The sequence below is a fragment of the Mobula hypostoma genome, chromosome 10, assembly GCF_963921235.1.
Source record: "Mobula hypostoma chromosome 10, sMobHyp1.1, whole genome shotgun sequence".
Taxonomy (NCBI): Eukaryota; Metazoa; Chordata; class Chondrichthyes; order Myliobatiformes; family Myliobatidae; genus Mobula; species Mobula hypostoma.
Window position 1 is genome coordinate 96,009,945 of NC_086106.1, and position 17,854 is coordinate 96,027,798.

Consider the following 17,854-nt stretch of genomic DNA (forward strand, 5'->3'; position numbering starts at 1 on the left):
GAAGATGAATCTCAGAGATGTATTCTGCATGCATACTTTGATAATAAAATGAATCTTTGAATCAAATTTTCCTTCATCTCCATGGCAGCCTCTTCTACACTGGACTGCCATAAAAACAAGCCCTTCACATGGGCAGTGGTTAGTATGGTAATGGTGTGGCAGCCCAGAGATTCAGTATCAGACACAAATGTTAGGGGTCACACTGTACACTTACCATTGATTAACTTTTGTAATAAAAAGTACCTGTTTACTTAACACCTAAATATGGGGCTCACGTCACTTGAACCCACTTTACATTGAATTCATTTTGTGAAATCAACACTGATGGTTGCCCTCCCCCAAGCTCAGTGTTCTATGTCCATTTCAAAGCTGCAGACTTTTATGTCAAATTCAACAGACACATTCCTCAACAAACATAGGAGTTAAAAATTATGCTGCTCATTTTCAGAATTTTCTTTGAGACTCACCCACATGGACCTCATGACAAATAATGTTCTGCAATAATTTTGTCTTTTGTTACCTGAATCATTTCCTCTGTTGGATACCTTGTTAGCTTTCACTGCCTGTCTCAGCATTTTGCCCCGATTGAACTCCAGTTCCCTCTTTGCAGAGTCTATATAACTGAAGGTCAATAGCTGGAGGTTCCTTCTCAGTGACAAAATTACTCAATGCATTTTTCAGTTCTCCAAACTTATTTCCAGCAAAATGGACAATTGTCAGACTCTTCCCTTCAGCAGAAGGCTTTGGTCACCACTGCACTTTTTGTCTTGGTTCTGGTGGTGTGTCAGTTGCCTCTTCCTCTCCCAGCACTGCAAAGGACTAAAGAACAGATGGAGAACTGCAATGCACTAAACTATATCTAACAGTAGTAAATCAAGGCCACTGGGCTTGCTGTGTTGTCTAAAAGACATTTCTCCACTCATCCGAGAGGCCTCTTCAGTTCTGATTCATTGTTTTCCAGCTTATAAAGATGGGCATTTTGAAAAGGGAGGACAGGTGGTTTGAAAGAGGGTTAAAGAAGCCACCTTTGTCAAACTGGAAAACCCATCCCTGAACAGAGGGAGTGAGTTATGACACCAACTATCAGTGTCTCCTCAAAATTCACATCTTCATTCATGCAAAGGTAAAACTAATGACCCTCTCATTACCTCCACCACTCTTAACAACCCTTATTGATTGCTATACCTTTAAACACCTCACAGAGTTTATAAACCAGAAAACTACCCGCCATGGATCAGAACTGAAGAAACCTCACAGATGAGTGGTGAAACATCTTCTAGACAACACAGCAGGTCCAGTTGCCTTGATTTACTACTGCTTGATAGACAATGACCAGGGTGACTGAGATCCTCCATGGACATAATGTACCAAACTAGTACTCTATCAGTAGTGAGCATGGTTTTTCATTTGCGGAGTTGTAGGCTGAGCCAGCATATAATTGCCCATACCTAACTGGGTAGCACAGTGGCATAGTTGCAATCACTTTAACAGTACCAACTGGAGATTGATTCCTGCTGCTGTCTTTAAGGGGTTTGTATGTTCTCCCCTTGACCATGTGGTTTTTGTCCAAGTACTCTGGTATCCTCCCACATTCCAAAGGGTTGGGATTAGTAAATTGTGGACCATGATATTTTGGTGCTAATGTATATTGGCACTTGCGGGCTGTTCCCAGCACAATCCTCACTGATCTGATTTGATGGAAATGACTCACTTAACTGTATACCTGGAAGTTTTAATGCACGTGTGACAAATGAAGCTAATCTTTAACTTTATCCTTGAGGAGGCGATGGTGAGCTGCCTTCTTTAACCACTGCCTTCCTTGAAGTTTGGGTGTAGCCACAACGCTGTTGGTGCTGGAGTTCCAGGAGTTTGATCCAGTAACGGTTAATGAACAGCAATAGATTTCCAAATCAGGATGGTCTGTGGTTTGGGAGATAACTTCCAGGGGTGGTGGCCCCATGCTTTTGTTGCCTCATCCTTCATGCTGGTGAGGGTTGTGGGATTGAAAAGTGCTGCCTGGGGATTCTTGGCATCCTGTAAATGGCACAGACTGCTGCCACTGTGCATGAGTGCAGGATTGAGTGAATGGTTGTGGATAAGGTGCCTATTGCTGCTATGCCCTGTATGTGGTCAACTTCGTGAGAGATGCTGAAGAAGCACTCACCTGAGCAGGTGGAGAGCAGTCCATTGCACTCCTGGTTTGAGCCTGGTATATGATGGATAGACTTCAGGAAATTGAAAGTTTAGTAACTTGCCACAACTTTTCCAGCTTCTGCTCTATTCTTGTGCCACATTGTGCATATGGAAACTTCAAATCGGTTTCTGGTCTGTGGTAACTGCCAGGATTTTGATAGGATAGGAATTAGACACAATAGACAGAATTTCTGATTCTAGTCAATTCTGGGGAATTTCATTTAATATCTCTCCAGTGGCATAAACCTACATGTGCAGGTGAAAAGCTATCATTGTTAATTCAACTTCCTAATTCTTATGAGGACCATATCATATCACCTTATACAGTATTGTCAAAACTCTCCAGTACTACTTCGTGATTGGTCAGTGGGATCCTGCAGAATATTTTGACATGGATCTCAACCCGCAACTGAACTATCAACTTTCATCTTTACATCTTAGCCATTAACACTGGTCTTAAAATACCTAACACTTTTTTAAAACTCTGTCTTATTTAAAATGCCTGGCTCTTGCTCTTATTAGTTCAGTATATGTAAAGTATCTTGCTGTGATTGCTTCCTGTTCCTGCCTTCTTGCCATCAGGACCCATGTGGACTTTTCACATCTGCAGCTGTTGGGATTTGTAGACCAACACTATGTGGCCTATTTGATTATATCTGAAGCAGCAAGACGTCACAATTGGGCTTCATTGTTGCTTGTCCAACGAAAGCAATGCTCCCACCTGCTCAGTCTGCACAACACAAAAACTGTACCCACTGACTTACACATAGCATGCACCTCTGCATCTGCCTTTCCTAAAACTCCCTCATGTTTTCCATCTCTCTCCACAGAACTTTAATTTCAATCTGCATGCAATCTCAAAATTCAGCTCTGGTGTTTTGAACTACGCATGAAGCAAACCTTTGTTAATGAGTCAATCTTTCTGGATAAATACGTTTTGCAGACACTGTGCTCAATAGACCTTCAATAGTCATTTGTTAATTGACTCCCTGGGGTGTGTTTCTAATGTTTGATTACCTCTACTGCTGAGGGAATAAAGTGACCTTGTAATATCTTAACAACTTCATTAAGTAAGGCATTAGCAATGTTGTGAGGTGCCATTGAATTAGCTACTTTTCCACTGAAAGAATTGCTCCCTTTTTGTTCTCAAAAGTGATTTTGCTATCATTTCCTCTGTGATGTTGTCAGCATATGACTGAATGTTTCTCCTGTTTTTTCACTCCATATGACTTTGAAATGTTTGGCTCATCAGTTTATACAAATTCTTCTCTGAACATGCTGCTTTTTAATCAGTGCCATCGTCACCCCAGGGACTCAACGCAGTTTTGTACAATACTTTCAGAATCCACCAATCTCGACTATCTGGGCTTCCTGTAACATCTGTTTATTACAATGGCCCCTCAAAAAGAATACTTTGACAAAGAATGCCCCAGACCTGGGGGGGGGCGGGGGGGTTGGGGGGGTGGAAATAAATAGATGACGTAGAATCACATTTTATTATTAATCCTACATCTGCTTGAACTAACAAACGGTTGGTGAGTGTACTTTCTCTGTAGGTATTGCACTTTATTCTGTGTCCTTTTATTGTTTTACCTTGTACTACTTTGATGCACCGTGTAATGAATTGATCTGTATGGACGGTGTGCAAGACAAGCTTTTCACTGTATCTTGGTACACGTGTCAATAATTCTAATAGGAGAAGTGGTGAAAAAAGAAGAAAAACTTTTAAAAATATAATTTAAGAAGGATATCAGTAAACTGATTTGTAAAATGCAGGACATTAACATACAGGTACAGTGAAAATTTGGGAAGACAAGTGGTACCGTATGTTAACAAACAAGAGAAAATCTGCAGATGCTGGAAATCCAAGCGACACGCACAAAACGCTGGAGGAATTCGGCAGGTCAGGCAGTATCTGTGGAAAAGAGTACAGTCAAAGTTTTGGGCTGTGATCCTTCATCAGGACTGGAGAAAAAAAGACGAGGAGTCAGAGTTAGAAGGCGGGGGAGGGGAGAAAGAAAAACAAGGTGAAAGGTGAAACTGGGGGGGGAGTGATGAAGTAAAGAACTGGGAAGTTGATTGGTGTAAGAGATACAGAGCTGGAGAAGGGGGAATCTGATAGGAAAGGACAGAAGGCCATGGAAGAAAGAAAAGGAGGAGGAGCACCAGAGGAATGGGCAAGAAAGGAGATCAGGTGAGAGAGGGAAAAGGGAATGGCAATGGTGGAGGGGCTGGGGGTGAATTACTGGAAATTTGAGAAGTCAATGTTCGTGCCATCAGGTTGGAGGCTACCCAGACAGAATATAAGGTGTTGCTCCTCCAACCTGGGGTGGCCTCATCGTGACAGTAGAGGAGGTCATGGACTGACATAACAGAATGGGAATGGGAAGTGGAATTTAAATGGTTGGTCACTGGGAGATACAGTATGTTGTCATTATTTACGAGTGGATTGGAGGGTAAGGCACTCCTCCTTTATTAAGACCACTGCTGGAGTTCTGTAGGTAAATCCGTGGCCGTTTTCTTTTGAACTAAAGTGTATAGTCTCTGCATAAAGTATCAGCCAATTAGTTCAAGTTCAGTTTATTGTCATTCAACTGTATACATGTATATCATAAAACAAAATAACGTTCCTCCAGACCAGGGTGCACAACACAGTATGCATAACACATAAAGTCATATTACCTCTAGTAAATCAAGTATCATATCAGGTGTTTATATGATACAAGTTAAAAAGTAAACAGTATAATGCTACTGGCTATTCACGTGATGAGACCGTACAATGAGATTCATATGTGGTGGCAGGGAGTTCAGTCCTCTTTCAGTCTGGTGGAAGAAGCAGTTTCCCATCCTAAAAGTTCTTGTCCTAATGCTATGGTACCTCCTGCCTGATGGTAGGGGGTCAAAGAGATTGTTGGATGGATGGGAGAGAACATTGACAATGCTAAGGGCCCTGTGTACAGTATGCTCCTGATAAATATCTCTAATGGGTGGAAGAGAGACCCCAATGATTTCTCAGTAGTCCTCACAATTCTTTGTAGGGACCTGTGGACAGATAGCTTGCAGTTCGCATACCAGACAGTGATGCAGCTGGTCAGGACACTCCCGATGGTGCTCCTGCAAAAATTGTTTAAAATGGTGCTGAGGGAGGGGGGAAGTGGAGACACTGCTGTGCTTTCTTAACCAAAATGGTGGTGTTCAGGGACCAGCTAAAATTGCCTGTTATGTGCACTCCCAGAAACCAGGTGCTCTGTCCTCTGTCCACGGAGCAGCCGTGTGTGCGCATTGGGGAGTGGTCAGCCAGCACCTTCCTGAAGCCCAGAATAAACTCTTTAACTTTCTCCACATTGAGACTTAAGTTGTTGTACTCACTCCATTTTACCAACCGCTCTGCCTCCTCTCCATACTCCGTCTCATCGTCGTTGTTGATGAGGCCAGCCACTGTTGTGTCATCTGCAAGCTTGATGATGTGGTTTGAGCAATGCAGTCATGTGCCAACAGTGGGATGAGCACACAGCCTTGGAGAGTGCTGGCACTCAGCGTGACAGAGCTAGAGATGCTTCTGCCAACACCGACAGACAGTGGCCTTTCTAGTAAGGAGTCCAGGATCCAGTTACAGAGAGAGGTGATGAGACCCAGTGAGGAGAGTTTACTCACTAGCTTCTGAGAGTGATCTTTGAAACCTTTCTTGTTCTGCTATAGAATGTTCTGGATGGTCCTTCTTTGTGTTCATTCAGGACTAAATCAAGAGAGTGTACACGAGGAAAGGAATCAGCCATAAATCTATTTATTGGCAGAGCAACTATGAAGTAGTGTGTGTTACCTAATGCTGCTTCTATTTCTTACTTTGGAACAATATTTCTTCTCATCTAGTGTTAAATTGTGGATAAGCAATCTGACCATTCAGAGACAGTTGTAATGAGTTGGAGCTGGTTGTTGACAGGGTGTGTGTAAGTCTTGATGATTTGAGATGACAGTGCCAAAGGGCAGGAGGATGATGAGAGAAAAGGGTAGTTCTCTACCACTGAACTTTGAGCCAAGGAATTTTGAAATCAAGTCACTTTTGGACAGGTTTGCTTCCAGTTTTATAAACAATATGTATAGCTGAAGCTTTGTGTAAAGAAACCAAGATCTTATTTATGTGCCAGATAAACAGATTGACTTGGAGACATGAAAAGCCAAAGGAGACAGTTGCTTTCCAATATCCCAGAAGAGAGCAGAGGGAGAAAAAGCAAGGAATCACTTTACCCAGTCAGGGAATTATTAGGTGATCCACCAGACCCCAAAGATACAATGATTAAATGGATAAACACCACTAATTATTTAGGCCAGCCAATTTGTGTACAGTCGGGTTCTATAAATATCTTTCATCCTAAAGAGAGAAAGCAATGGAGAATCAGAATATTTGAGCCCAAGTTGATGGGAGATCTGGAACAACAGTTAGAACATCATGTCTTTCTATGTATGGCTGGCTGGTTGCAGAAGAGTCAATCCAGATTCTGGATTTGTGCTTCTTGCCTAATGGCTATTGTTTAGACATTGTATATCATTTACTAGAATTAGAGTTAGATGTTCACAGTTTTGAAGTAGAATGAGACAGATGATTTACAATAAAGTCCATTCCACTTAACCAAAGTGTACATGAAGGATATACGTATGTGTCCTAATAGGTTAATATTATATGTAGTAAGATTCCACTTGAACTCTGTTTATTATACAATTTTTTTTAAAAAGTAGCATTGTGAAAGTAAGGAAGGACATTCCAAAGAACTTTACATACAATGAAGCAATTTTGAAATGTAGCCACTTTTGTAATGAAGGGTGCAGAGGGGTCATTAGTACACAGCAAAGTCTCACAAATATCCATTAAACAAACAACTGCATCATTTATGGCTATTAAATATTTTTGTCAAAACAGATCAAAGAGCATAAAAGCAACAAAATTATTCAAATACTCTCAAAAGAACCTACTGAATCAACATACAACTTGTCAAAGTACACTCAGGGATGGTGCTGGATTGGTTTGGCGGAAGTGCTTTGCCAAGTTGAAAGGTTGACAGTGGAGGCAGCATAACATAGGACCAGGACGTGAATAAACCCCGAGCAGCAATGCCAGACTGAGATAAGATGACTGCTACTAGACTGAGACAGGGGCTGGGAAACTTGCATTAGAGCAGCTTAACGTATCATTCTAATGTTGTTATATGAAGGACCACAGGTTCAGTTGCAAGTGTCACTAAAGCATGCTGACTATTCCTATTCAAACCCTACCTTTTCATCCCAACCCTCGGGACCTTCTCCACTAATTTCTTTTCCACCGATGTAATGCTCGTTGGAACTGGTTTAAACCTGCACTCCTTCTGATAACAGGGATATTTACAAGACAATTATAGCAATGAGCAGAAACTAAGTTGGGGTTGCTTTCTTTGAATATAGGACACTGAGGGGAGATTCAAGGAGGGAATGCACAATTGAGAATCCTAAGCCCGGAGACCATGGATTTATGTCAATTGGTTGAAGGATTGTGGGGAACTGAAGAAAGCTATTTTAACTTGCTGAGTGAGAGGGGTCTGGAATTCACTGTTTGAAGAGCAATGAAGACAGAAATCATCGCACTTCTCATTACTATGAACAAGCTATGGATTCACTTTCAAGAACCCTACAACTCTTGTTCAGTGTTTATTTACTTAGTTTTTTGTTTGCAGTTTGTCTTCTATTGCACTTTATTGTTTGCCAGTCTTTGTGTGTAGTTTTTCATTGATTCTATTGTATTTCTTTGTTCTACTGTGAATGTCTGCAAGCAAATGAACCTCAGGCCAGTTTACAGTGACATATAAGTACTTTGATAATAAATTCACTTTGAACGTTTACTGTGCATCTTAATTAGCAATAAAAGGACTAAACACTAAGAGAAGGGAAATACCACTATGGTTTGTTTTTGGACTGAAAAGAGACCTTGAGACTGAATCAAATGTAATGCTTCAGATCTAATAATCACACGTTCAAAGGAAATGAGCTGTACCAATTTAGTCTTCAAACAATTCTATATTCTTGTCTGTTCTGAATTCTATATTTGTCTGCATATCTCATTATTAATTCAATAATTTCTATAAATTTTCAAGTCGATATAGTAAAGAGCAGAAATATTTTACTGTGATTTTATAATGCTGTCAAGTATGTAGCATTAGGTCAAAGTTGAAGAAATTAAATGATATGATTTCTCTTTTATTACACAGAAAATGAAACCAGTGTTGGAGAGGAAACGCTCTGCATCCACCATGGTCTTTAGTAAAGCACTCAGCAAATCTAGATTACCATCCAGGTAGGAACTCGGATTCTTTACTAATCTACAACTGGTGGAACTGTGACTGATTGTAAAGACAGGAGAATAGGGTACCCAGATAAAACACACAACAAGTTTAACAGGATGAATAAAAGAAAAGTTAAATTGATAAAGATGCAGAAGTAGGAAGTGCATTTTCTTTTTTATTTATTAAATAAGCACTTTATTTTGAGGAGATAGCTTAAACCAGTTGCAGACTGGAATATTAACATTCTGAGTCTATCAGGGGTTCCTAACCTGGGGTCCATGGGTGCCATGCTTAATGGTATTGGTCCATGGCATAAAAAAATTTCGGAACCCCTGGCCTGAATGCTCTAATTATAATGACTTTCTGATGACACATTAAGGAGAACCCTGTCAACAGCTGTAGGAGAATGTTATAGTTCCAAAGTAGCTTGCAGGACTTATCATTGAATTCTTCAAGTTCAAATAACCCGCTCTTTCACTTTGTAGTATGAGTTTTTTTTTGTTTTGTTTGTCTCCCCTCTTGCTGTATGACACTTCTCTGTCCCTTATTAAGGAGGGAGAGAGCCCACGGCATGTCGAACTGTCAGGTGAACAATTAGTTTTTGTTGGATTCAGAACGCGGTCTCTCTTGGGGCCTTTGCTGTTCCTCGCTTGGCGAGTGGTGGGTGCCGATGCTTTTTGCTGTAGTAGGGGAGGAGGAGGGGGAGGGTCGATTCTTTGCTGCCGCTTGTGTGCCGGAGGGGCGAGTAGGAGGGAGCTTTGGGGTTCTAATGTTTTTACTGTCACTCATTCTTTGAGGTACCTTTCTCTTTTCATGGATGTCTGCGAAGAGCAAGAACTTCAGGATGTATCATATACATTCTCTGATATTAAATAGAACTATTGAATAGGGAACTGTCTATTTTTTGCCTGCCATCCTTTTTTCTTTTCCTTTGTGTAGTCAAAGATCTTGCAATATTAAACAGGTAAATCAGCATTAGCAACATTCTGTGCTTTTTCTTATCTCTTATTACCTGATTCTACCATAATGTACCAGTCGCTGTATTATAACTCCACCCCCACCCAGCTCCATCTGCCCATCACCCCCTATCCTCACCTGATCATTAAGGAAAATAAAATTCTTATGGATATTCATTTAAAAGCTATTTACTGTGATTCTGATTATTCAATTTGTGATAAAAGTAAGCATGTGCTTTCTTAAAGGTAGCTGTAAATTCCTCTTGAATATGAGCTATATCATCCTTTGAGGTAAAGCACGTAGCTCTTTTAACTGCCTTAACCTTACGTCATCTCCTGTTACCTTTCAAAGAAATTTTTCACTATTAGCAACCAAATGACTTTCTCTTTTGTCATTCGATATCCGTTACATATTTGCAAACCTCCATTGTACAACTATCAACATGACTTGTATATAAGCATCATCACCATCATTATGTGTCTTGTTGTATGACATGGGCGATCATGGTCTTTGACCATGATTGTTCTTGGCAATTTTTTTACAGAAGTAGTTTGCCCTTTGATGCCTTCTGGGCAGTGTCTTTACAAGACACGTGACCCCAGCCATATTCAATACTCTTCAGAGATTGTCTGCTGGTGTCAGTGGTCGCATAAACAGGACTTATGAAATGCATCAGCTGCTCATACGACCATCCGCTTCCTGCTCCCGTGGCTTCATATGACCCTGATCTGGTGGGCTAAGAAGGAGCCACACCTAGCCCCTGCCTGACCTGCTGGCTAGTTGAAGGAAGGAGTACCCTACACCTCCTTTGCTAGAGACATATCTCCACCCCGCCATCCATATAAAAAGCAGCATAATTAAATGCTGTAACTCCCTGATGAAGTTTACACTAAACCATTGACTCTCCTTAAGGTGCATCATTTCCGGGTCCCTGCAACCTGTGGAATGTTCTGCACATGCTCATGGAGTCATAGAACACCAGAGAACAAAAGCAGGCCCTTCAGCCCATCAAGTCTGTGTTGAACTATTAATCTGCATAGTCCCATCAACATGCTCAGTGAGCTGCATTGTCCTCACCAGATGAAACACAGTGTGGGATTTCAGCCTTCATTCTTCTCTCAAAAGTTCTTGACTTTATTTGGCAAATGGCAGCACAAACAATCTCTCCATCCTGGAAAATACGACTGAAAAGTCTAAACAGTTGCTTTGATATATTGCTCTCTAATTAACCGTTGTCAGTTTGGCTTAGAAGTTATGAGCATCAGTGGAATTTTCTTGCTCCTGACCTGTTTACAGAAACCAGAATTTATGCAACCTAAAAGCAGATTCAACCTTTCCCTGTCAACGACTTGATGCTGTACTGACGCACGGGGATACTGCAAGAGCCATTATTGGTAATCACCAACTTTTAGAAGATTTGGCATATTGTCCAAGTACTTCAACTGAAAAACAAAACTAATTCAAATTTTACACACAGACGATGTAACTGAAACAGAAGTTGTTTATATAACTGATGATACATTGTGTAACTTGAATCTTGTTTTATTTTGCCTCATCAGCTCATTTATTCAATCTCTGTACTTTACTTGCTGTCGCTGCTTTCCTGGAGTGATGCTGTTAACTCCAATAGGAAATGGTTCCCCACAGACTAGCGGTTTTCCAGTGCTTTGCTCAATTACTTATGCACAACCAAGTATGTTGCCTAAAGGAGGTGCAGATTCTAATGGCTGAAGGGTTCATGAGCAGAAGACATTGCTTAGGATGACTGGCAATAAAACTAGTGGCAACTGTGCAGGAACTGTTGGGATTCCAACTGCAGTACCGAATACAGTGATGGAAACAGTAACACTCCAAACAGAATTGCACCTAATTTCTGAAATACAATTAAATGAGATCAAAGACAGTTCAGCCCTTGGGCCATCATATTCAAACATCCAAAGTCATCAGATATCTAAAAAATAAATCCAGCTTACAGGATGTACGACTGGGGAACTTTCAAGAGTGAGGAATTAGATGAAGTTTCTCTGCCTTGTGTTAAATTGCAACACTCCAGCTGTTCTTTCACCTGTGATATAGCGCCTCATTGAAGATCAGGAATCTAAATCAGGAAAATGAGGTGAAATGTTTTGCAAAGCAAAGGAATTCACTGCAGGAGGAATAAAGAATTTTTAAAATTTTGGATCAAGCATGATCATAGAAGCACGGAGAATAATTTCAGATCTGAGAATGTGTAAAAGTGGAAGTGTGGCTTAGCTAAAACTTTTCTTTCAGAATCTGCACATAATTATTCTATTAAAAATCCTTCCACCCTCCCCCATTCTCTACTACTAACATCTGTTGATGGCCTATTTTAAGAAGTGCTAAATGCTTCCACTTTCCCTGAAAGAAAACCCAATCAATGCTATTAATATCTTGATGACCTTCCAATGCCCCTCTCAATGAATGTCATTCAGCTCCCATTTAAAAGAGTCAGATATAATTTGAATAAACCATCTCAACAATTCACATTCCAAACCTTAATGATGCATCCGACAACACATCTCTCTTAATTTCTTAATTTCACACACTGAGTTATTACTTAATCAGCATTAATCTAGTCTGTATCATAGAAGATAAACACAAGAGATTTTGCAGATGCTTGAAATACAGAGCAACACATTCAAAATGCTGGAGAAGCCCAGCAGGTCAAACAGCATCAATGGAAAGGAATAAACAGTCGACATTTTGGGCTGAGACCTTTCATCAGGACTGGAAAGTCATTCTTTCTGCAAGAAGTAGGATTTCAATTCCCATTCCCATTCCAACATGTCGGTCCATGGCTTCCTCTATTGCAATGATGAGGCCACTCTCAGGTTGGAGGAGCAACACCTCATATTCCATCTGGGTAGCTGCCAACCTGATGGCATGAGCATCAATTTAGACCATAACACCATAAGATATCGGAGCAGAATTGGATGTTCAGCCCATCGAGTTTGCTCTGCCATTTCATTATGGCTGTTCCCTTTCCCTCTCAGCCCCATTCTCCTGCCTTCGCCTTGTTTCTCTTTATGCCCTATAGCGAGAGGATTCGAGTACAGGAGCAGGGAGGTACTACTGCAGTTGTACAAGGCCTTGGTGAGACCACACCTGGAGTATTGTGTGCAGTTTTGGTCCCCTAATCTGAGGAAAGACATCTTTGCCATAGAGGGAGTACAAAGAAGGTTCACCAGATTGATTCCTGGGATGGCAGGACTTTCATATGAAGAAAGACTGGATGAACTGGGCTTGTACTCGTTGGAATTTAGAAGATTGAGGGGGGATCTGATTGAAACGTATAAGATCCTAAAGGGATTGGACAGGCTAGATGCAGGAAGATTGTTCCTGATGTTGGGGAAGTCCAGAACGAGGGGTCACAGTTTGAGGATAGAGGGGAAGCCTTTTAGGACCGAGATTAGGAAAAACTTCTTCACACAGAGAGTGGTGAATCTGTGGAATTCTCTGCCACAGGAAACTGTTGAGGCCAGTTCATTGGCTATGTTTAAGAGGGAGTTAGATATGGCCCTCGTGGCTACAGGGGTCAGGGAGTATGGAGGGAAGGCTGGGGTGGGGTTCTGAGTTGGATGATCAGCCATAATCATAATAAATGGCGGTGCAGGCTCGAAGGGCCGAATGGCCTACTCCTGCACCTATTTTCTATGTTTCTATGTTTCTATGTTTCTAAACAAGGATCTATCAAACTCTGCCTTAAATATACCCCATGACCTGGCCTCCAGAGCCAGCTGTGGCAAAGAATTCCACAGATTCACCACTCTATGGGTAAAGAAACTCCTCCTCATCTGCATTCTAAAAGGACATTCCTCTATTCTGAGGCTGTATCCTCTGGTTTTTAGACTCCCGTACATCCTCTGTAATCTACTCTATCAAGGCCTTTCAACATTCAGTAGGTTTCAATGAGATCCTCCATCAGTCTTCTGAATTGCAGTGAGCACAGGCCCAGAGCCTTCAAACACTCCTCATATAAGTCTTTCAATTCCAGAACCATTTCCATGAACTGCCTTCGAACTCTCTCTAAGTTCAGCACATCCTTTCCTAGATAAGGTGCCCAAAACTGCTCACAATGCTCCAAAGGAGGCCTCACCAGCACTGTAAAAAGCCTCAACATTACAATTATGTTTTTATATTCTAATTCTCTCAAAATGAATGCTAACATTGCATTTGTCTTTCTCACCAACAACTCAACCTGTAAACTAACCTTTAGGGAATCCTGCTTGAGAACTCCCAGGACCCCTTTGCACCTCAGATCTTTGAATTTTCTCACCATTTGGAAAATTGTCTACATTTTTATTTCTTCTACCTCAGTGCATGACCATACACTTCCCGACACTGTATTCCATCGGACACTTCTTTGCCCATTTTCCTAACCTATTTAAGATTCCTCAAACTTCCTGTAATCTTGTAACCCCTTCTCTTTCTCTTTTCTTCCATTCCCCACTCTGGCTCCCTTCTTACCTGTTCTCTTCTCCTCAACTGACTATCACCTACCCCTGGTGCCCCTCCTTCTTCTGTTACTCCCATAGTCTACTCCTCTTCTATCAAATTCCTTCTTATTCAGCCCTTTACCTGTTCCACCCACCTGAATTGCACTCCTTCCCTTTTCCCCACCTCTTATTCTGGCTTCTTCCCCTTTCTTTCCTGACTTGGTGGAGAGTTTTGGCCCAAAATGTTGACTGTTTACTCCTTTCCATAGAAGCTGCCAGATCTGCTGAGTTCCTCCAGCATTTTGGGTATGCTGCTCTGTACCATAGAATACATTTTTCCCATTATATTGTTCTCTCGGTTTTCTATTATTTCCATTAGTTTTCTTTTCTATTCTTGCGGGAAAGTAACTGCAGTGTCCACGGTTCCTGTCTATCGAATCATGATAAAAATCAAGAAACACATGTACAGGCAATCGCTCCGTGTTGCAACATTCCTCTTTGGTAAAATCATAGGTAAGGTAGCAGCACTGAAGCAGTCAATGAATAACAATTTACATTTCAAACAAGTTTTCAATCTGATAATACAGCTGAAGTTATCTTACTAAGGGAAATGATGTATGATTTTAAGTGTTTACATTCTTGATGTACAAGGCAAAAAATCATAAAAACCTATTACATAGAATCAATATGTCTTTTCCCAGTTTCAGACCATTAAAAAAAATGTGCTTTTCTGCAGAGAACAGCTAAGTTCACCCACGTCTCCTGACAGTAAATCCTTGGTCCGAGCCTTCAGCAGTCCCACCACAGCTTTCATCATGGATGAACGGGTCCAGCTCACAACAGGACTGCAGACACAGGAACGTCACCTCTTCCTCTTCAGTGATGTCCTGGTGATCACAAAGTTAAAGTAAGGGATTCATATATATTGTTTCTATTTGACAACACCACAATTCAAATGACTCCTTTGCAGCAGAAAGTAAATGAACATCGCACATGTATCCTTGTGTTACCATGTTTAAATAACCTTCCATTACAAGCCACGTGTTCATACATTGTTAATGAATACACATAAAAAGAAAACACGTGCATCTTCTTAATCTTTGATACCTGATTTCTGAAATTTAGTCTCAAGTACATGGAATATGTTAGATCCTGATACTTTTCTGATCCAAAGGTTCTTCGGAAGTCAAGAATAAGGCAGAAAACTGATTGCTTACTATTCTTTTATTAAGTATTACAAGAGATGAAAACAAACAAGAAAGAGGTGCCGAAAGCACAAAGAGAAGAAATAAAGCAGTCATGGTCATCTCATTTTCAGATTTAGAGATAACAAAAATTTCAGTTAAATTAACCTAAAGATAGCCAGAGTTGAGTAGTGTGACACCTACTATTGAAAACTAAGAAGCTTCTAGAAAAATACAAAAGTAACTGTGGCGTAATTACTAAAAAATTCATCAAACTATTACATGTGTATATGTGATTGTATAAAAATATGAGCAAACATAGGAAAGTAATACTACAAGAAAAATAAGAATTCTACATCCCAATCCAACATATTTATCCATATAAGAATGAATGCAACAAATGGAAACTGTCCTCTTGCAGATTTTTTAGTCATTGGAGAAGCAATTAAGAGTAGCAATATAGTCCTGCACATGTCCTAATAGCTGGGATTCTGTAGTATACAGTACATACAGCTCGTTCGAACTCAGTCAACATTGATGTGAATAAAGTAGCTTTAAAAAAGCTATGGGATGAGATCTGACAAATAGTTAGATTCTAGATGTCCTGTGTGTGTGTGCGCAACAACGTGGATGATTACTGAATGGTTTTGGCTGCGTTGATGTTCTTTGGTGTATTTGAATGGGCAGGTGACTTGGACTGTGTGGGAAGCATAGAGGATTTACAGCTCCATGTTGCAGTAAACCAGAATAGAAACCATGCTCATACAGTTTTGGTTTAGTACATCCTTGGCAAAGAATTTTTCACATTTGCAAAGTGCTTTGCCGTTCCCAGGCTGTTGAGCATTAACTTGTGCTAACCTCTTTGAGATGAACTGTCGGTGAGCCACCAGCATGGAACTCAGGAGTTTAGCACTTCATGTTAATGGACTACCTGTACAAGAGGTCAATCAGACCATCAGATGCATCAGATTAATTATAATTTTTTAATATATCTAATTGTTCCATTGGCATTGAGTCATGGCTGGAAAACATAATGAAGAATTTTAAAAAGTAAAATAGATTTTGTTTCCTTCCCAAAACCCATGGTATCATTTGTAACTGAAGCCATAGAAGAAACAATTAGAATGCCCAAGTATTAAAACTATGCCACAAATTAAATTCCCCACCTAACCCTCTAGTGCAGTGGTTTCCAAACTTGGAGTTGTGAAATAGAAAAGTATTTAAAAATGTAACTTCATTTTTCACTCGGCTGGTCAGCTGACTTACTACCAACATCATTCTTGGGAAGATGAAATTCCATTGTCTAAATGGAAATACTAAGGAAAAGATTGAGTTACACGGTTTTACTCTTTTCTCTCAATGCTCTCACTAGCTGTCTTGCTGTGTCTGACAGTTATAACTTGTAATATAGTAGTGTATTTTTGCAAGTGTATTACTGCTGAGGATGCAAGCCCAACACTAGGATAAGCTGTCTACTTCTACTACAAACTGGATGCAAATACTTGTTTTTCACATGTTTGTACGAATTATGCTAAAACTAGAATTTGGGTCTCCCAAGATTAAAGGTGCCAAGAATAATGGAGTACATTCATGCATACAGTCTTGGAAACTGGAAAACAAAACTCCTCCAATTTGTTTCCAAAATTATTTTGTCTTTTGTTCCCAAGGCACCTCTTGGGACCTGGCAAACTTCCTTAATTGCATTTCTTCACGTATGAGTTCAGACACATATTCCACCTGCTGTTCACCAGTGAAAGGTTACAGCCAAGACTAACTCTTGCATGACCTTCATATATACACTGGAGGTTTATCACTTGCTCTGAATTTTCTCTTCCCTCTTTTAATATCTCACAGGTCATCGACAAGCCTAAAGCTGAAGAACCAGGTCAGATTGTGTGAGATGTGGACCGCCTTCTGCATTGATGAAGTGTGTGAGAGGAAAACAACTCCAGAAAATTCATTTGTAATCGGATGGCCAACAACTAACTGTGTGATCACCTTCAGGTAAAACATCACTTTGCCGCCTTCTGTGTAAGTTTCTTGGAAAGCTGCAACGTGGCTAAAACTTACCTACTGTTTTTTTTTCTAAACACCTTCCAGTTCATCAAATGTGAGGGAAAAATGGCTTTCAGCACTGCAATGGTAAGACGTTTAACATCTTATTTAAGCAATTGCACATCTTATATTTTACACAAGGTGTGATTATTAATAAGTCAAAGTGGGCAACAGTATTTCTAATTATAGTCTTCAAATGGGATATAGATTCACTGGTGTTGTCCACTTGCTGTGATTACATTCTTTATGACTCAAATCTGTGAATATCTACTGGATGTTCAATTTCAGAGGACATCATAACCTGACACAGACCTGACGTGACTCTAATTCCATACATCTTGAAAAGTAATCAAGAATTGAGCATGACTCTTAGTGTTACATTCAGAAGTAATGTAATGGTCACATGTAGAGCAATAGCTCCTAACATGGCTGTTTTCAATGTGTACACCATTCCTCTCCACCTCCACTGGTGCCCCAGTCACAGTCCCCACAAGAATTTACCATTGCTTGTTTCCCATGAGGTCGTCGGTCATATCTTGCCTGCCAACAAGCTTAAAAAATCCAAAAAAGGAAAGAACAGTGGTCTATTTTTCACTCATCTGAAACAGTTGAAACACCCATGTGCCACTACATGTGGGAAAAAACAGTTTGTGTTAATTTGCAGTTTATCATAGGACCTGAGTATATGAGGAAAGCAAAA

General features: G+C 40.4%; 1 protein-coding gene across 5 annotated transcripts in view; it reads left to right on the plus strand.

Annotated features, from left to right (window-relative positions):
- arhgap20b (Rho GTPase activating protein 20b) overlaps nt 1-17,854 on the plus strand; it is a 98,168-nt gene that overhangs the window by 40,367 nt on the left and 39,947 nt on the right. For all 5 annotated transcript variants that reach the window (XM_063060907.1, XM_063060908.1, XM_063060906.1 and 2 more), the window contains 4 exons: nt 8,427-8,512; nt 14,652-14,822; nt 16,954-17,103; nt 17,200-17,241. In XM_063060907.1, the coding sequence (XP_062916977.1) occupies nt 8,427-8,512; nt 14,652-14,822; nt 16,954-17,103; nt 17,200-17,241 (449 nt within the window). The remainder of the gene's footprint in view (nt 1-8,426; nt 8,513-14,651; nt 14,823-16,953; nt 17,104-17,199; nt 17,242-17,854) is intronic.